A 20,192-nucleotide genomic window follows, 5' to 3' on the forward strand; every position below is an offset into this window, starting at 1 on the left:
CTGTGAGATCATGACCTGAGCCGAAGTCGGACGCTCAACCGACTGAGCCACCCAGGCGCCCCAAGAATGGAGTCTTTAATCGACACCTACTTGGGGGATGAGAGCAGCTCCCCCCACACCCGGCCACGAGTTGTGGGGGAGGGCATGTAAAACACCCAGCAGATGTCACTACCCAATTAAAAATACTTTATAATATTTAGTAGCTAATACATCCTTATGGTAGGAAATTTGGAAAATATAGCAACGTGTCAAAAAGAAGTAAAAATTGCCCTCTAATTTCTGCACCCAGAGATAACACAGATGATGTGTATGTACAGAGAAAAAAAAGACTAGAAAAGAGCAATTCGGTTGTCTGAGTCCCCTGGAGCTTCTATAACAAAAATTCCACAGACTGGGTGGCATAAATAAACAAGGGACATTTATCTCTCAGAGTTCTGGAGGCTGGAAAGTCCAAGATCAAAGTGCTGGCAGATTTGGTGGTTGATAGGAGCCTGCTTCCTGGTTCAGAGATGATGCCTTCTCACTGAGTCCTCTCATGGCCAAGGGGAGAGGGAGCACTCTGCGATCTCTTTGCTAAGAACACTGATTCTATTCATGAGGGCTCCACCCTCGTGACCTAATCACCTCTCAAATATCCCCCCCCCCCCCCCCCGCCCCACCTCCTAACACCATCACCCTGGGGGTCAGGGCTTCAAGCTATGAATATAGTGGGGGAAGGGGACACAAACATTCAGTCTACAGTATTGGTAACAATAACTTTCTCCGGAAATTAATTAGCTGTGCTTTCTTCTGCCTGGGTCTGCTGTAGGGAAGCCTCCAGGAGGCTAGCCTCTGTACCTGCAAGGGCCTGAGCCCCCAGACCCAGCCGCTGCAGTTCATCTGTGCCTCAGGAGCTATATATAGACCTACAGGCTGGGGCAGGCATCACACAAACATTATGCATGATGTGTAGCGAGATGTTAGTTCATGTATATATAAAGCTGCGCTCCCATTACAGAACTCCTAATAATTAGGCTCCAGAAATTGCGGTTTGGACAGAAGCTGCTCCAGAAGGAGTCTGTGTTGGGGGAGGTATCTACGGAAGAAGCTTCCCATTTTCCCATTGACAGGATCCCTTGCTTCACCCCACTTGGATCGTGGAGCCCCCCACCCCTCCCCCTGTCCCACCAGGAGAGCTGTGCGCTGTTCTCTTGATACTCATTAGATGTTTTAGAGAAGCCACCTTCTGGGGGCTTCCAGCCTTTTCCACCTGCCCTCTGGGGTTTTTTGGGGGGGGCAGGAAGGATCTAAGAACTGAGCGGGGTAGGACTGCTAAGTGAGGAAACCTGGGGCAAGGGTGAGTTGCAGTGTGTGGCATGAGGGTAAGGGTGGCTGGTGGTCAGGGGCCATATTCTCCTGAGGGAACAGGAGATAAATGTAATTGTCAATTTCTAATAAGTCTTTGAATTGAAACCCAAGAAAATCAATACAGGAGCACCTTCTCTGCCCAAACACGTTCTGGAAAAGCAGATTATAATACATATATTTCAGAACTGCCAACACAGTGAAATTCCCATGAAACCCCTCCCACACGCTCTCTCCCTCCAAGCTGACACAAGCCATCAATGCGGGAGGCTGTGGGCTCTTCGTGTCCCCATGACCTCATGCCTCCACTTCTCCTACCCAGCCCCCTGCACTTCGCAGGCGCTGTGGTGGTCATGATCCCTCGTGCTCCCTCCCTGCACCCGTCCTGAGGGGTAGGCAGGCAGAGACTGTTCTATCCTTGCACCAGATAATCCCAGAGGGCTTGAGTGCCCTGACCAAGTCCTGAGTCAGGAGAGTGGTGGCCAGGATTCAGAGCCACATTCGCGAACTCCAGGAGGGCAGGCAGGGTGGGGGGGACAGGCTTGAGGAGAGGTGGGACATCAATGATGGAATCGCTGCTCCAAGAGTAGGGGCAGAGTCGCCTGGCAGATGAGAATGGAACACACAGGAGAGGATGGACCCGGGGGCTGCATTTTAAAATCCCTTTCACTCATGTTCTTTTTTCTTTTTAAATTGCAGTAAAATATACATGACATAAAATTTACCATTAGTGCCATTCAAAATGTTGTGTAGACATCACCGGTATCGAGTTCTAGAACATTCTCATCATCCCAAAGGGAAACCCCATGCCCGTTATCTGCACTGTGTCCCAAGGACACAGCTGGTGCCGGACAGAGTTGGCATTTGACACGTGCAGACTGTGGCTGAACAGTAGACATCCTTATTTTGCCAATAAGAAGCGTGGTTAGAAGAAGAAGAAGAAGAAGGAGAAGAAGAAGAAGAAGAAGAAGAGGAAAGTGCTAATTTGAATATGTAAACTTTTTAGGGTAACATTGAATTTTTCCAGTAACAAACGTTTTAAATCACATACTATATATATTAACACATTAACTTAAAAATACATCTTTGACATCAGGTCCTTCTTACCACTGGAATCATTTTTTTAACATTTATTTATTTATTTTGAGAGAGAGGCAGAGAGAGAGAGAGAGAGGGAATTCCAAACAGGCTCCACACTGTCAGCTCAGAGACTGACTCAGGGCTCGATCTCACAAACCTTGAGATCATGACCTGAGCCGAAATCAAGAGTCAGACGCTTAACCAACTGAGCCACTCAGGTGCCCCTGAACCATGTTGTGAATCAGAGATCCACATTCTAGCCTATATTATTGTCCCTACAGTCTAAAGAGACTTGGCTATTTTTTATTAATACAGAAAGCTTTTTGAGATATAATTAACATATCATAAAATTCATCCTTTTAAAATGTACAGTTTGGGGGTGCCTGGGTGGCTCAGTGGGTTAAGCATCCCATCTTGATGTTGGCTCAGGTCATGATCTCACGGTTGGTAAATTGAGCCCCATGTCGGACTCTGGGCTGACAGCCCGGAGCCTGCTTGGGATTCTCTCTCTACTGTCTTTCTGCCCCTCCCCTGCTCACGCGTGCACGCTTGCACACGTGCTCTCTCAAAAATAAATAAATATTTAAAATATGCATTTTGGTGAATTGTAGTACATTCGCAGAGCGGAACAACAGACACCGCTAAGTACTTGTAGAACATTTTGACCATCCCCCAAAGAAACCCTGTACCCTTAGCGGTCACTCCCTCTTCTCCTTTCCCCTCCAGCCCCCCACCAAAGCAGCTAATCTGCTCTCTGTGCCCACAGATGTACCCATTCTGGATATTTCATATACGTAGGGTCACAAAACGCGTAGTTTTGTGTGTCTGGCGTCTTTCACTTCGCATGTTTCCAAGGTCCATCCATGCTGTAGAAGGTCAGCGCACCCTTCCATGGTACCAACATTCCACCCCTCGTGTATTTCTTTATCAGCTTGTCGGCATTTGGGTGCTTCCATTTTGGCTATGGTGAACAGCACCCGAGTTCTTCCACTGTCCACCTCTTGCAGCGTGATTATCTCCATTTTACAGGTGCAACACTGAGGCCAGAGCAGTGGGGACTCCAGTCCCATCTTGTACCCACCCCCCTCCGTCCAGCGCGTCAGGGTTTCTCTCAGGCCAGAGTCGCTGGTTGATGCCAGAGAGAGAAGAAGGTGTTAGATCCTCACTTAAGCCAGGGAGAGCCCAAGAGCCCTCTACTCGTGGGAGGCCTGCGTGCTCACCTTTTACAGCTCTGTGAAGTGTGAGGAACCCAGGCACACACACCCATGTCAGGGATGCACAGCCCTAAGCCCCCTTCTGTGACCTGCTCAGGTTCTATAGCGAGAAGGGCCATGTGGCGTCCAGCAGAAGCTCTGCCGTGCCAGCAACTGGACCCTCTACTGGGGAAGCAGGTCTGAGCCTCAGCCCACAGCCAAGCCCTGGCCTGCCCTCCTTCTGATGTCCAGGGGAAACCAGACCCCATCCTCTGAAGCCATGGGCCCTTCCCGCTCTGCAGTCCTGTCCGCGATGAGGCTCGGTCTGTGGTGGCTCCTTCTGAGCCCAGCAGGTGAGTGCGTGTAATCACTAGGACATCATGTCGCACCTGTAGGCTCCCGTGCCACACGGAGGAGACTCCTGCAGGTGGGCTCCCGGCAGCTGCCAGCGCTTCAGGGGACTTGAGTAGCTCCTCCCACAGCGGGAAGGTGGCGGGGCACTCGCGGCTTTCATGCTGGGGGCTGTGGCACCTCGAGCCTCCCGGAGGTCAGCGTTCCTCATCTGCAAAATGCCCCTCGTTCTGCGAACTGCCCCAGGCTGTCGTGAGGACCACGTGAGACGCAAGTCTGGGACGAGCCCCTGGGATACAGTGGGCGCTCAGTACACGGCAACTGCTGTTACTGATGTGCTTTTCTGGATTTCAGCGCAGCATTCTTGGCTTGCTCGGGCGGGGGAACCTTGAAGAGTGAGGCTGTGTGCAGAGCACGGTGAAAACAAACACGAGCGATTCCATCCACAATTTTGGGACACTTTGCCTGGCTGATAAGAAGGAGCAAATGCCAGTGGTTGGAGCAAAAATGGGGGAGATGCCTGAAGTAGCAGAGGATTTTGTGGTTAGCATTAGCGGTTCGTTGACTGGTGCGTGGGAATGAAAGGCTCGCTGTGATGGGTGAAGCCCTTCTCCCTGCAGCTCACGCCATGCCAACCAGGTGTCTCCCCCATATCGCTGTCCCTGGGGGCTCTTCAGTTCTAGGCTGCGTGTTATCTGTAGGTCTGACTTCTTCTCCATTCCTCCGTCTCTGCTTCCCTGTCCAGCACTTATTTCCATGCCTTCTTATCTAATAGTCACAGCGTAACTGACATTTCTTTAAGTTTATTTATTTACTTGAGGAGGCAGGGCAGAGAAGGAGAGAGAGAGACAGACAGACAGATAGAATCCCAAGCAGGCTCTGTGCTCTCATTGCAAAGCCCAACGTGGAGCTCACTCCCGCAAAGCGGGAGATCATGACCTGAGCTGAAATCAAGAGTCAGAGGTTTAACCATCTGAGCCACCTGGGCGCCCCTTTGGGCTCCCAGCCATGTGCTGGTTGCTTTGTTCAGTTCTACTTTATTATGTTGAATCCTCAAAACAATGTTTGGAGCCCAGCTCTGGATAGAGTCCCCATTTTGCAGATGAGGAAACTGAGGTTCAGTGGTTCTGATTTGATGGGGGAGGGACCCAAGCACCCACCACCATGGACTCCTGGAGACCCCACTCTTCCTTCCTGTCCGCAGGGTCAGCACAGCGAGCCTCCCATACCCAAGCCGAGGACCGACTCTTCAAACACCTCTTTAGGGGCTACAACCGCTGGGCACGGCCAGTGCCCAACACCTCAGACGTGGTGATCGTGCGCTTTGGGCTGTCCATTGCCCAGCTCATCGATGTGGTGCGCCTGTCCCCCATACTTCTCCCTCTCGGGATCAGCCCCCAGACCACAGGTCCCTTTCCCGGGGTCCTTCCTCCCTACCCCCCACTCTCCCAGCCCCACACCCCCTCCTGAGAGGGCAGTGATTGGCAGCAGTGGGTTTTCTAAGTGCCCTGCTTGTTCCACTGGACACAAAGTCAGAGGACCCAAGTGGCCCGTGTGATCTTGAAGAATCTGACTAAGGGTGGCAGTATCGGGAGGGAATGGTAAATTGGGCTGGGCTTGGGGTGTCGCATAAGAGGTTCCTCTGGTGAGTAGGGGGCCTGCATCGTCCCACCCCACTCTACCCTATTTTGGGGGGCTGGTTCCATCACTGCCTGTTCTTATTCTCTCTACCGGTCAGGATGAGAAGAACCAAATGATGACCACCAACGTCTGGCTAAAGCAGGTGAGATTCTCTCCACTGGTTGGGGCGAGAATAAGGGAGGGAGCCCATGGACCCCAGACCCACCCAGGACTCTCTCACCCTCAGCGGGATTCTGAATTCATGTTTCACCCAAGAGTTACCACTTGGGACATTCCCAAAGCCAGCCGATTGCAGAATGCTCCTCGTAGGGGCTGTGCTCTGAGACTCCAAGCCCAGTACCTGAGAATGTCACCTACAAGAACCCAGTCACCCCCTTTCTGGGAATGGGCATTTTCTACGTCCCGGCTATTGTTTGGAGATCAGTTTATTGAGTTGTCACTGAAAACCCAAAGGAGGTTTCATTCTGCCCCTTTTACAGCTGAGGAAAGCCTGAAGCTGAGTGCAACTCAGCTAGAAAAGGGGGGCCCAGGTGTGCTCAACTTGGAACCGCAGGCTCCTTCTGCAGGAGAATGCTGGGTGTTCCACGTCTATGCTGCCTAACAAACTACCCCAAAACTTAATGGCTCAAAGTAACAGTTGTCATATCTCACAGCTTTATGGCCAGGAGTTTGGGTGATGTCTTCTGCTTTGCGTGGCAACTACTGGTGATACTTGGTGCTGTTTAACCTGTGGTCTGCTCTGGAGGTTCTAAGAGCGCTTGACTCATGTCAGTTCCTTAGGAGGGGTGTCTGGAAGGCTCGGGAAGGTTCTGGAAGCTGGGTCCACAGGGCCCTTCTTTCTCTTCAGGCATAGTCAGGGTGTCTCCATGAGTTCTCTCCCGCAGGGGAGTTGGACGCCTCACCTGGTGGTTCAGACACCCCAGAGCCAGGGTCCTCAGAGTCAGGAGATGAAGCTGATGGCTTCTTATGGTCTGAAAACTGGCCTGCATCCATCCTGGAAAAGAATGTGTGACCCTTTTTGATGTACCGTCCTTGGGGGCAGAACTTGGGGGGCACAGGCTTTATTAGAGCCTGAATATATTCCTTTCCTCTTCACCCCCTCGCGCTCTGCCTGGCCCCTCCCCAGGCCCCGAAGTGGAGATGGTGAGAGCACATGAGAAAGAGGACCTAGCCTTCTGTCTACTTTCCCCCCATACTCCGTCTTTCTGCCCCATTGGTAACTTAACCATCTCCTATCTCAGAGGCTCGTACCCAGAAAACCACAACAATCAGAATTTTGATTGGCATTTCCATTTTGAGTCTTTTGAATGGCTGCCTTACTTTCTGTAAGTGGCTAGTGGTGTCCTTCCTGCCTCCATAGGCCCTGGGGCGGTATGCTGGCCACTTAATTTATAGTTGAATGCTTAGGTTGGAGGTGTGGAGCAGGCCCCTCTGACAATGTTCACCTTGCGGCTGTCAGGGGCCACACAGCTCATCTTTACAGATGTGCACACTGAGGCCCAGAATAATAAGAGACTTGGGAAGCCACATAGTCCTGAAGTTCAGGGGGAGACCTAGAACCTGGGCTGCCGTAATTGTCCCCATGAGCCCGTCACCTTGGCTTCAGGGGCTGGGGTGGGAAGCAGAGGAAGGAGCACTGGAGCAGAAGTCAGGCCAACCAGCACCACCTCTGACCAGCCTCAGAACCTCACTTTCCTCATCTGTGAAATGGGGATAGTATAAACCGTTGCCTGCATCGGCAACCAATTGCCAATTAATATAACCCATTGGTGTAGGTGCCCTCCACGTGTTGGTTGAACCTAAAAGCTAGACGGATGATGGTCTAGGGGCAAGGGGATAGGTTTCTAAAGATCGGTCCCTTTCAAAATTATTCAACGTCCTGAGAAATCCTGACAATTTTACAAACGTTTCAACCTTTCTTATTTTGCAAGTCTGGCTCCTCTGAGCACCTCAGCCTTCCCCTACAGGTGAGCGGTCAATACCACAGCTAGGTCTGTGTCTTCCCAAGCGTGGTTTGGGTACCAACGGCAGTGTTTTGTGAGATGATTTTACTTGCCTCGCTAGTCTTTTGGTAATAGTCGTGTATTTATATTCTAGTGGATGTTTTCAAATGCTCTTGGTTTTCTAGTTACGTCAGTGACATAAAATTTCAATATTTATGTAAGTTTAAAAACGGCGAACCAATTTAAAGGAAAATACTAAGCACATGATGAGACAGGTGGTGCACATATATTGGAAAAAATTATGAAAATGGGGCTTGGAAGTTTGAGGTTGGGGAACCACTGAGCTAGACCAGTGCTTTTCCGCTCATGCTCCTGCTTCCTGGAAATGCTTGTCTTTCCCTTCTCTCCTTCCTGGATCTCTACCCAGGTGGATGCTTTGTGTAAACGTCACATGACTATCCTTAGAGGGGAAAAGGCATCATTCATGAGACCCTTTCCAAGGGTGCATCACAGCGCTATTTTAGTGCAGATGTACAGAAGCAAAATGGCCCCTGGAATGAGGGCAGGCTTGGAGGCCAGGGGAGGCCAGGATTCAAGCACCTTCACTTTCTTCACCCTAACCCACAGGATTACTTGTGAAGATTAGAAAGAACCATCTAGAGGGCCTGCAACAAAAGTGGGTTTCTAAATGGTAGTAGTCATTATTTTAATTATGATAAGCCCTTGGAGGCAAAGGACAGCCTTGTGTGTCGACCCCAGTCATCATCTGTTGGGGTTGGTTTCCTTCAGGTCCAGAAGAGATCTGGGAAGCCCTCCCAGAGACAGGACCAGACAGCTTTAGAGGGAGGAGGCATTGTTTTCATTGCTCAGAGACACGTTTACTGAGCATTCACCAGGGGTGTGGTGCTAGGGAGCCAGAGTGAGAAACAGATGTCCCTGGCTTCATAAAACTCACAGAGGCATTCAATAAACCCATACGCAAATCCACATTGCTCACCACTATGATCATGCCAAAGAGGGAAATTTCAGAGAGCGGGTAATGCTAACCTGGTTTGGGGGGGAAAGATTCACTTGGACCAGCTGCTGGGAGCAAGGCTGCCCCCCCCCCACCCCGCATCCCCTTGCTGCTGGGACTCCCAGGGGGCGCTCTGAAGCACAGTCAGGAAGTCACTGCATAACCCTGGCAGGATGTGTTCACCTCTCTGGTCCTCAGTTTCCTTACCTGTTAAAATGGGGAAATACTGCCACGTGCTCAGCATTCCCTGCCCGGCTCTCCCGCTAAGGCTCTTCCCAGACAGAGGGTGTAAAAATACGTAAACTGTGGGGCGCTAATAAATGTTCCTACAAGTGAGTGAGGTGGCTCTCCAGGGTCTTCCTGCTAGGGAGGCAAAATGAGGACTAGAAGCGGGACTAGGGTGACCTATGGTCTTGGTGTGCTCGTACTAGAGTTGGGGCAAAGCTGGGGGATGCTGATCTTAGGCTGGACTTCCGATCCCCAGCTCAGAGCCCTGGCCCAGCCTCCCAGACCTTTCCCTTCTGTGGGGCTAGGAGAGGCGCTTGGGACGTTCCCGCCAGCTGCTGGGGTGTCCCCAGGCTGCCCTAGGTGTGCCCAGGTGGCTCCCTGGGCGGTGCCGGTGATGTGACCCCCTCCCCCCCTCCCATGCACAGGAGTGGAATGATTACAAGCTGCACTGGAACCCGGCCGATTTCGGCAACATCACATCCCTCCGGGTCCCTTCCGAGATGATCTGGATCCCTGACATTGTCCTCTACAACAAGTAGGAAACCAGGGATCCTGGAGGCCCCTGGGAGGCCCCTGGGGTGGGGGGCGGATAAAGTGAGGCTCGGCTGGGTTGGACGTGGGCGGTACCTTCTTGTGTCCCTGCTTCCTTGCTTTCCTCTCAACTCCTGCTTTGCTCATCCTTACCCCCTTCCGCTTCCTCTTGGTTCCATTATTTCTTTCCTTGTGTTCTCGCACTCAGACACCCAAACTTACTGAGTGAGCATCCACTCTAAATCAGTGCACAGTGCTGTGCTGGGGGCGTGGGGGGGGGGGGAGAACACCTTCCAGGGAGCAAACTCACTTGGTATGGGTACTTTTTAAAACTCGTATTATTGACAGTTGTCTTGTATTCAAGACCAAAAAGGAGCCGTCTTTGAGCATAATGACGAGAAGCTAATAAAAGCCAAGGAGAGTCTAAAGACGGCACCAAGAACACCAACACAATTTTTTTTTTTAGTGTTTTTAATTTTTATTTATTTCAAGAGATACAGAGAGAGGGAGCAGGGGAGGGGCAGAGAGAGAGAGAGAGAGGGAGAGAGAGAATCCCAAGCATGTTCAGCGCTGTCAGTGCAGAGCCCGATGCGGGGCTCGAACTCACCAAGGGTGAGATCATGACCCGAGCCGAAGTCAGATGCTCAGCTGGCTGAGCCACCCAGGCGTCTCCACAATTTTTTTTTAAAGAAGGTATAGAGATCTATACTTCCATTTGTGTGTTTGCTATCAGGTAATTCTTGATTTAGAAATCAAAACTTAAGGGGCACCTAGGTGGCTCAGTTGGTTGAGCGTCCGACTTGGGCTCAGGTCATGATTTCACAGTCCGTGGGTTCAAGACCCCTGTCAGGCTCTGTGCTGACAGATCAGAGCCTGGAACCTGCTTTGGATTCTGTGTCTCCCTCTCTCTCTGCCCCTCCCCCACTTGTGCTCTGTCTCTCTTTCAGAAATGAATACACATTAAAAAAATTAAACAAAAACTGTTCTATAGAAATCAAAACGTAAAAGCTGTTTGGCATTATGCTTCTCTAACAGTGTTTTCTAAAGTGGGGCTCTAAAGGGTGCTAGTTCTCAGAGATATAAATAGGTATGAAAAGTAGTCCTGTGGTCAAATAATTTTGGATAACATTGTATATCGTTAACTCTCCTGTCCTGGCCCCAGTCTTTTGGAAAATGTTAGGACAAGACAGCATTTTACATGTTAGAAGTTGCACAGCCAAGAAACCCATGTAGCCTAGGATTTCCCTGTTCATTTGGCCCGAATTTGGAAAAGCTATTTTTAAACAATAAACCAAAGGGAGACAGATCCACTTTTGGAGTCTTGGTGTCTTCAGATAGGTCAAAGGGGAATGACAATGATTCCTTTACACCACCCATCCCTGGTCAGACCCAAAGCCCTGAACGTCTGTAAACACACATTCAGCACGGATTTCTGGAAGGTCTAACACTGCAGGTGCCTGGTGTTTGCTGTCACTGGACTCATGGACCCCTTTGTGCCCCAGAGCCGCCCCCCCCACCCCCCCACCTCCCCCCCCCCCCCCCCAAGCCAGTACCCAGGATCCTTCGTGCCCAGGATCCTTCGTGTCGCTGTTTCTGGCAGAAGTCAGGAGCAAAATCCTACACCTGATGTTTGGGATTGCCAATAAAGCTTTGGCCAGTGTTACTTGATTATAACAGGAAAGTCTTTTGATAGGATGAAAGTTCAAACCAAATTCTTGCAGACATTCAAAGAAAGGTCTCCTCCATGGAGGCATTCCACTCCAGGCGAAACTGAAGGATCAAGGAAATTGCACTTTTCCTTCCTCAGAATGGGGCACATGTTGCCATCTAGTGGTAATTCTGCATGGTGACAAAAAAATGCTTTAAAAAAAATTAAAGTTTGCCCTGATATTTGTTACTATCAAAGTTCCCGTTTCCAATCCCGTTTTTCCAATCTGTGGTCTGGAATTTCTCCATGGGAAAGAAGGTTGTCTTCCCGTGTGTTCTTCTGATTCCCTTGCCTTATAGGGAATTGGAAGGAGAAGGAAGGCTCCTTAAATGCTGGGGTGTGGAGCCCACCGCACCGCCTGCCCCCTCTACCCCCCAGGGAATCAGGGACTCAGGCTATCAGGAAGCCCCCAGCGAATGGTCACTGTTCTTCCAGTGTTCCCCGAGCCTTTGTGGGTCCTTGGATGCTTAGCCCCATGACACCACAAACATCATCTCCCACCACCCCTTCTTTAAAAAAATGTTTTTTTAATGTTTATTTATTTTTGAGAGAAAGAGAGAGAGAGAGAGCGTGCACCAGCAGGGGAGGGGCAGAGAGAGAGGGAGACACAGAGTCCGAAGCAGGCTCCAGGCTCTGAGCTGCCAGCACAGAGCCCGACGTGGGGGCGGGGCTCGAACCCACGGACCGTGAGATCATGAAAATCAGAAACGCGACCGACTGTGCCACCCAGGCGCCCCTTCTACCACCCCTTCTTATGCCCTGCCCCCCAAACCTGAGCACACACTGAGTTCTGTCTTTCCCCTCTTCTTCCTCTGTTCCCCACCCAGGCTTTGCTGGTAGGCTCTTCACCCCATCTCTCTGCCAATCCCACTACTTTCAGGGTGACCCTGCTCACTTGGGGAGGTCCTCCCACCCCCACCCCCGCCCCCAGTGTGTCTTGGGGAGCACTTGGACTGCCCTTGGAGTGCTGCTGCCAAACTGCCTCCTTTGTGGTGTAGGTGTGCAGGGCTGCCTCTCCTTTCCTCGAGGTTCCTGAAGGGCAGGCCCGTGTCCCACATCCCATCCCCCCCACAGCTCCCGTGCGCCCCTAGTGGATGAGGCCCAGGCAGAAACGCACAGTAAATGGATGAAGTCAAGGAGGTATCTTTCTACAACAGCAGAGATGCTGGGTCTCTTCTGAGCAAGGAGCTAAGGATCCCAGGTGGAGAAGGCAAGACCCCAGATAAGGGCTTTGCTGACCATCTGCTGGGGGGAGGAAGTATACATAATCACTCTAACATATTAAATGAATACCAGCAGGCAATGAGACTATATGCCCCGTGGGTTTATAAACATGTAAAAAATTATATACACGATCTGTATGTCAATCAAACATATATGATGTACATAACATCAGAATGTTAATGTGGTTATTTTAAAAATTCTCTTTTTAGATGTTTACTTATCTCGAGAAAGAGAGAGAGTGCACGCATGTGTGCGTGTGCTCTTGCACACTTGCAGGGGAGAGGCAGAGAGAGGGAAAGAGAGGGAGAGAGAGAATCCCACGAAGGCTCCATGCTGTCAGCTCAGAGCCCAACGCGGGGCTCGATCTCAGGAACCGTGAGATCGTGACCTGAGCCAAAATCGAGAGTGGGACACTTAACCGACTGAGCCACCCAGGCATCCCTAAAATTCTTGGTATTTTTTTATATTCCTCAAAATTCCTACTTTTGTAATTAAAAAGATAGCGTTTGAAAGACACCCCTTCAGGTCGCTCTGAATATGCGCGGGAAGAGTCTCACACGCTCGCGTAAATCCCCGCAACTTGGCCAGGTCCGGCTTTGTTCTCGGGGTCCCCCGCTGTTGGCTGTCTGGAGCAGCCTGGCTTGGGCAGGCAGGCTGTGCCGGGTCCTCCAGCTCCTCTCCTGTCTCCAGTGCAGATGGGGAGTTTGCGGTGACCCACATGACCAAGGCTCACCTCTTCTCCACGGGCACTGTGCACTGGGTGCCCCCGGCCATCTACAAGAGCTCCTGCAGCATCGACGTCACCTTCTTCCCCTTCGACCAGCAGAACTGCAAGATGAAGTTTGGCTCCTGGACGTACGACAAGGCCAAGATCGACCTGGAGCAGACAGAGCAGACGGTGGACCTGAAGGACTACTGGGAGAGCGGCGAGTGGGCCATCATCAATGCCACGGGCACCTACAACACCAAGAAGTACGACTGCTGCGCCGAGATCTACCCCGACGTCACCTACTACTTCGTCATCCGGCGCCTGCCCCTCTTCTACACCATCAACCTCATCATCCCCTGCCTGCTCATCTCCTGCCTCACGGTGCTTGTCTTCTACCTGCCCTCCGACTGTGGCGAGAAGATCACGCTCTGCATCTCCGTGCTGCTCTCGCTCACCGTCTTCCTCCTGCTCATCACGGACATCATCCCCTCCACCTCCCTGGTCATCCCGCTCATCGGCGAGTACCTGCTCTTCACCATGATCTTCGTCACGCTCTCCATCGTCATCACGGTCTTTGTACTAAATGTCCACCACCGCTCCCCCCGCACCCACACTATGCCCCACTGGGTGCGGGTGGCCTTTCTGGGCTGTGTGCCCCGGTGGCTTCTGATGAACCGGCCTGTGCCCCCCCTGGAGCCCCGTGACCCCCCAGATCTGAAGCCCAGCTCCTCTCATTACTGGCTGGAGACCAACGTGGATGCGGAGGAGAGAGAGGAGGAAAAGGAGGAGGAAGACAGATGGGGGTGGGCAGCTCACTTATCCCCCTCCATGGGTGTCCTCCGTGGCCACGGTGGTCTACATCAGGGGGCCTCAGGGCCCAGGGTGGAGGTCCAGTTGCAGGAGGGCGGGCTTCTGCTGTCACCTCGCATACAGAAGGCACTCGAAGGTGTGCACTATATTGCTGATCACCTGCGATCTGAGGATGCTGACTCTTCGGTGAGTGGGGGCCGGGAGAGGGGCTCTTCCCCTCGGTGATTCCACCAGCTTGGTAGGGAACCACCTCACCCCAAGGTGTCAGTTTGGGCCACCTGGTCTCCTTCATGAGGACCCACTTCCCTCAGTGTGGCCCTTGGGAGTCTGGACTAAACTGATAAAGAACTTCTAGCTAGCAGCTCTTAAGACACTAATTGGCAGGTGGCAGCACAGCAGCCAAGGATGCTCTGGTTAAGGCTCACTGGGGGACAGCAGGCCAGAGAAGGAGGGTCCTCAGATGCTGAAATTCCCCGTGCCATCCTCACGCCAGCCTTTATCACCATTACCCTATAGGTGGTGAGGCAAGGGGGCAGAGGGAGGTGGAGGGACTATCATCAGGAGACGATAAATCAGATAAATCAGGCTGCTGCTTTGTCAGCCTTCTTCCTCTGTCCTGATGGGTTCCCTCCCAGTTCTCTTTGTTTGTGGGCTCTGGGCATTTTGTGGAATTCACTATTCACCCACAAACCCTGAGGAACCTGGGTTGTACCAGGCGGGTTCCCCGTCTCGGTCCCTGCTGTGCCCAGTATTATTAGGTCAGCAGGCCACTGCTCAGAATCACAGATTTCTTATCAACCTAGGGAAGGATGAAAGGCCGGGAGGTTATTAGTGGGCGGCCTTGTTGAGTAGATAAGGAAAATTAATCATTAATCTAGGAGCAGGTCCAGAACTGTTTGCTTGGTCTTTGAGCACAAATTCCACATAGCCCCGCCCCCCCATGGCCCCACCCCTTTCCCTGGGCCACACTACCCTTGCTTACCTCCTCCTCTCCAACTCCTGCAGTGGATGGGGGAATTGGGTGGGAGGTGATGTCGGGGCAGCAAAGTCTTCACCATTTTGTAACTGCTGAGTGTTGACTTTAAATCACTGTAGGCCCCTGAGAAGACCCATGCCCCTTGGTGGTTGTAGAAACTCTAGCTTCCCTTAGCTGGAACTTGAGAGTCTATGGGAAGGCTCTGGGGTGAGGTCACAGGGGTGGGATAGGACAGGGATCACTAGGAGAGGCTTGTTTGAGTCTTGGGACAACATTAGCTCCCCAAGTTCTCGGTGGCACCCCTGTTGCCCCCAGTGTCATTGCTACAGGGCTGTGAATGGGTGGGACACTTCCCCTCTCCCAAGGCCTGACCTCTGTCACAGTGAGTCCTTTTCTACCTGCAGGTGAAGGAAGACTGGAAGTATGTGGCCATGGTCATTGATAGGATATTCCTCTGGTTGTTTATCATCGTCTGCTTCCTGGGGACCATCGGACTCTTTCTCCCTCCATTCCTGGCTGGAATGATCTGATTTCCTGTTCCTTGTTTTGGCCCAAAGGAGGCACTGCTTGGCCATCTTTAACCGCTGTCCCCTCTAGAGAACACCTTTGGGGTCAACACCATCTGCCTGCAGGTGCCTCTCTGTGGAGTCCCTACACTGGCCTAATCATCAAAGACTCCTTGGGTCAATTCACTTGACGTTACTGTATTATGTGCTGAGAATCTGCTGGGCACAGAGCCCTGCTTTGGATGCTGATGAGCTAGGAAATAAGGAACTTGCTGTGAAGAAGATTACAATATGGTGGTGATGGTGTGAAGCCACATAAGATTCTCTGGCAGGGGCCAGGAAGACACTAACAGGAGGTCCAAGCGGAGTGATCCAGCGGGGAGAGGCACAGACCTCAAAGGATGGGTGCATGGGGAAGAGGGGAGAGGGTGCTTCTGGGGGTGGAAAGGCTGTGAACAGCCCTTTGGATTCAGGAATGAGCACGAAGTGTCTAGGAGAACAGGCAGGCTGAGATGGGGCTCCGGGGTGGGAGCAGTGGGAGGAGGTTGGAAAGGCAGGTTAGGGTGTCTTTGAACCATGTAGAAAAACAAGTTCACATTCTGATCCTGCAGGTCTAACAGTAGGATGGTAAAGACTCTTCTGGAAGGAGAGAAAGGGGGAAGCGGGGCCACAGGTGGCGGTATAGGTTAGGGCCTCTAGGTGGTGGAGGGATGTGTGGTTGGATGCAGGTAGCTGGGCCATCCCACCTTCTTGGAAGCTCATTGGAACCCCTGGCTTCTCCTCACCTTTAGCCATGCCCCCTGCTACAAACTGGCTCAGCACCAGCGGCCCCAAGACGTTTGGCAGCGCTGAGAGTCCCTGTCTTCGGGGGTGCCATCTGGCCTTGAATGCATATTAACAAACCAGGAAGCTATCCTGAGCCATTCTTGACTAACTCAAGCTTGCGGCTTGCTCCCCCAACCCTCTACAGGACACGTGGTGCTCGACGCTCGGGACCTTTGCTCCCAGTGACTGACGGGAACGAGCTGGATTGCTCTGCACCTCGAGACTGCTGTGTAAAGGCAGAAGCTGCAGGCCTGCTTCCCTTTCCCAGCCTGGCCTCCTGGTCTTTCCCGAAGTCCCGCAGTGGCTTCTGAGCTGCTCTGTGCAGCCATGGAACCCTCACACCTTGGGATCCGGCAATCTGCACCCCTCGGCCACATGCTGGAAACTGGAAGAGCTCCTGCCCCAGGATCAGGCCTCACCCCTGCCTGTCCAGCCCCTGGAGGGCAGAACCTCAGCCGCTGACGGATGCAGACGGACACTGGGCTCTCCAGACAGCCTGGGGACCCCGGAGAGGAGGCCGAGCAGGGCGAACTTCCAGCTTCCCTTTGGGCTCTTGGGTACCCTCCTTCCAAACCCCCCACTCACCTCTCCCTGACAGACACAGAGGAAATCTGCAATGCCTCGGCCCAGCCCCCCACTCCTCAGTTCTTCCCAAGACTTGGTGACACATCTGGTTTCTGGCTCCTCTTAGCTCCCGTGGGGGCAGCCTCCCAGCCTCCCTTCTCCTCCCTCCTGGCTCTCCCAGACCCGATCTCCTGTGCCGTGATGTTGTTCCCTCATGCTAGCCCATCTCCCATCCACCTTGCATGTGAGTAAAGAGATGAAATATGAGGCTGAGGCCGCTGCTCTTTCAGCTGTGGGACCCCCTCCTCAGCATCCGCAGGACCACCCATGCCCTGCTGGAGCCCCAGCTGGGAGACTGTCATCGGTGGTCCTCGTGTGGCCCTGGAGGGGGCTGCCCTGGGTCCCCACTGGAAAGTCACCCTTCGGTCAGGTGCAGGGGAGAAGGGACTGGAGCACGCACCTGACCCCATGCCCTGGCGTCACCATGCACCCTTCCGTGCTGCAGCCCAGTATTGGCTCTGGAGCTGCGCCCAACAGAGCACAGTCGATTTCTTCCAGGGTTGTGGCCCGAGGCCAGTGTCCCCCTCCCCACAAAGAGCAGGTCAAGCAAACAAAACAAACCACAAAGCAAATGGTACAATTTTAATTCATCCACAAGTCAACTAGAAAGAAGGTAAAAGAGTATTCTGCACCAACACAAGGGAGGGGTGGGGCAGCTGGGAAGGCGGTGGAGGAGGGGAAGAAAAGGAGAAGTAAGAAAAGAGGGAGAGAAGGAAGGGGCAGAGTCAGGGAAGGGAGAGAAAGGGCACAGGGAAGAGAGGCACAATCTTGTGGTCCAAGTCCTGTTTTGGCCTCATCTCTCCCCCTCTCCTTGACGCTTGGCGTGTCGTCAACACAGCGTCTTGTGCCCGGACTCCCAATAGCTTGTTCCTGGACTGTGTCCCAGGTCCCCCCTCAGGGGGGCACACGGCTGTCAGTCCAGACCACACTCACATTAAATAAATTCCAATATACACTGTACAAGGAAGCCAGGCCCATCCCTCATCTCGCCAGCCGCCCACCCCCAAAGGAAAGCCCCTCCCCAGTCCCTCTGCATCAGGGGACCTCCGTGAGCGGAAGAAGAAGGAATAGCTTGGTTCCACTGGTCCTGCCGTGTCCATGCATAAAGCCATCGTGGCCACTAGGGGCACCAGTGTGACCCCTCTCCCCCCCAAAGTGGGGCCGGCGGGTGTGAGGAGGGAGTGGCCAGTGGCAGCAGGGCTCCCTCTGAGCCCTCTTTGTCACCCCCTGGCATCTGTAGCCCTGAGTCCCCTCTTTCCAGCTGCAGCCTGAGCAGCACAGTCTGGGGGTTGGGGTGGGGAGAGGGGGTCGTGCAAAGTGGCAAGGGGAGGACTCCCCTCAGCCTTCCCCCTGAGAAGACCCATGTGACCGAAGGCAAGGCAGGGGCCGGGGGTGGGGGCGGGGGAGGTACACTACAGGCAGGGGCAGAAGACGCAGGCAGGTGGTGCCGACCCTCCATCACTCTGCAGGCGGGTGGGCCAGATTGGCCAGAACCTTGGCCTGGTCTACGGCATCGAGCAGGTTCTTGGCGTCCACGGCCAGGGTGTGGGAGGCTGTGAGCATCTGCCGCTTGCACTCCTCACTCAGGGAGGTCACGGCGTTTTGCTGGGCCAGGCGCATCTTATTGATGAGCTCCGCCAGGTCCTTGTTGAGCAGCTTCTGGGTCCCCTCAATCTGTAAGAAAAGCGCACAGAGAGGCTGGGAGTCTGAGGGGCCACAAAGGTTAAGCCATGCACGCATCCCCTTTGGTGTTGGCTGAAGCAGTTGGAAGTTCGCTGGGGGGCAGGTCTGACCCAGGCGTGGGCTGAGTCCAAGGTTGGCATGGACGGACATTACAGATACCCCAGCCCCCAGCCCACCTCGTGCTGGGTCTGTATGATGCAGCCCTGCAGACCCTCCCTTCGCTGCAGCGTCCCCCATGCTGGCCCAAGGTTAGAGTGAATGGTCAGGGGTCAAGGGCACTTAGTCATTTGTTAGCTGTCTACCGTCAAACCAAGAGACCGGGGATCATGATTTGAACTGTAGGGTTTTGTTTTCGCCGCCATATCCCCAGAGCCTAGCACACTGCTCAGCACTACTCCACACTCTAGAGATATTTACCAAGTGAAATGAATGACCTGAGCCATCAGAGGGAAGGTAAGGAGCTCTCACATCAGAAGGGACAGCTCCAGCAGGGCTCCTCTATGGGCTGCTGCCGCCACCCAGAGGGAGGCCGGGAAATGACCAAACTCTCCTGTGTTGTCTTGTCTTGAACAGTCACAGGTAGTGGAGGCTGTGTTGCTGACCAATGCGAGATGGGGAATCAAACTACAGCCTGGCAGGGGGCCCGGGGTTCTCCTGAGCTCCGTGGCTGGTTTCCAGACAGACAACCAACACATGTTGAGAGGCGGTATTGTTCTGCGTTCAACTACGTTCAGAGTTTCCTATGGCTGTGGTCCTAACCCAAGACAAACGGGGTGGCTTAAAACAGCACAGATTAGTTTCTTACACTTCTGGAGGTCAGAAGGCTGAAATGTGCCCTACGGGGCCAAAGTCAAGGGGACAGCTGGGCTATGCCCCTTCTACGGGCTCTAGGGGAGAATCTGTTCCCTGCCTTTTCCAGCTTCTAAAGGCTGTTTCCTGCCTTGGCTTATGGATCTTTCCAGCAATGGCAATATTCCAATCTCTGCTTCTGTCATCCCATCTCCTTCTCTGACTCTCATAGGATGTCTGCATCTGCCAACCCTGTTACAAGGACTTACACTGCACCCACTTGGGTAATGCAGCATAATCTCCCCATGTCAAGACCCTTAAATTTTAAAAAAAAAAATGTTTTTATTTATTTATTTTTGAGAGAAAGAGAGCGGGGGAGGGGCAGAGAGAGAGAAGGAGACACAGAATCCCAAGCAGGCTCTGTGCTGTCAGCACAGAGCCCAATGCAAGGGCTCGAACACATGAACTGTGAGATCATGACCTGAGCTGAAATCAAGAGTCAGACGCTTAACCAACTGAGCCGCCCAGGCGCCCCTCAGGATCCTTAACTTACACCTACAAAATCCCTCTTGCCAAGTAAGGTAACATAGTCACAGTTCTGACGATTAGGCTGGGGACACCTTTAGGGGGCCATTATTCTGGCCACCCCAGGCACAGTCTCAGAATAGAACACCAAGCTTTTCATTTTGGTTTTCAGTAATTGTTTCTCACTTACAAAAAAAAAAAGGAAATTATTTAAATGATCAACTGAAGAAACCTTAACTATTTTGCTATTTTGATGATACATTCACTTCAGCCTTAGTGTGGTGGGTGATTAGATAAAGGATCGCCGGAGGGGAAAAGGGAAAGGGAAGGTCTGTCCACCTGTGCACGCCCTCATGCAAAATTACCGCAACTCTGTAAGACTTAAACTAGGAGACTCCCCCTGGGAGCCTGGTCATGTCCCTGGGTGCAAACACAGCCCCCTAGTGGTCCTGCTCAGATTTGCTGTGTGGAGCCACATGTCCTGTGC

The 20,192-nt window shown here is 52.7% G+C and overlaps 2 protein-coding genes across 7 annotated transcripts in view; one reads left to right on the forward strand and one right to left on the reverse strand.

Annotated features, from left to right (window-relative positions):
- The first annotated feature begins 3,861 nt into the window (after nucleotides 1-3,861).
- On the forward strand, nucleotides 3,862-15,283 carry CHRNA2 (cholinergic receptor nicotinic alpha 2 subunit). Of its 2 annotated transcripts, XM_047091755.1 has the most exons (7): nucleotides 3,898-3,974; nucleotides 4,813-4,896; nucleotides 5,189-5,324; nucleotides 5,707-5,751; nucleotides 9,221-9,330; nucleotides 12,949-13,963; nucleotides 15,158-15,283. In XM_047091755.1, the coding sequence occupies exons 1-7, from the start codon at nucleotides 3,898-3,900 to the stop codon at nucleotides 15,281-15,283; spliced, it is 1,593 nt and encodes a 530-aa protein (XP_046947711.1). The 2 variants fall into 2 exon arrangements, with proteins under 2 accessions (XP_046947712.1, XP_046947711.1); XM_047091756.1 differs by lacking the exon at nucleotides 4,813-4,896 and having other exon boundaries at nucleotides 3,862-3,970; nucleotides 5,173-5,324.
- Nucleotides 15,284-17,275: 1,992 nt separating this feature from the next.
- Nucleotides 17,276-20,192, reverse strand: part of PTK2B (protein tyrosine kinase 2 beta) — a 126,593-nt gene continuing 123,676 nt past the window's right edge. For all 5 annotated transcript variants that reach the window (XM_047090876.1, XM_047090875.1, XM_047090877.1 and 2 more), the window contains one exon: nucleotides 17,276-18,382. In XM_047090876.1, the coding sequence (XP_046946832.1) occupies nucleotides 18,167-18,382 (216 nt within the window). In that variant the 3' untranslated portion in view covers nucleotides 17,276-18,166. The remainder of the gene's footprint in view (nucleotides 18,383-20,192) is intronic.

Source organism: Lynx rufus, unplaced genomic scaffold (genome assembly GCF_022079265.1).
Source record: "Lynx rufus isolate CCGP_SWC_20201006 ecotype Redwood Valley unplaced genomic scaffold, mLynRuf1.p SCAF_3, whole genome shotgun sequence".
Lineage (NCBI taxonomy): Eukaryota > Metazoa > Chordata > Mammalia > Carnivora > Felidae > Lynx > Lynx rufus.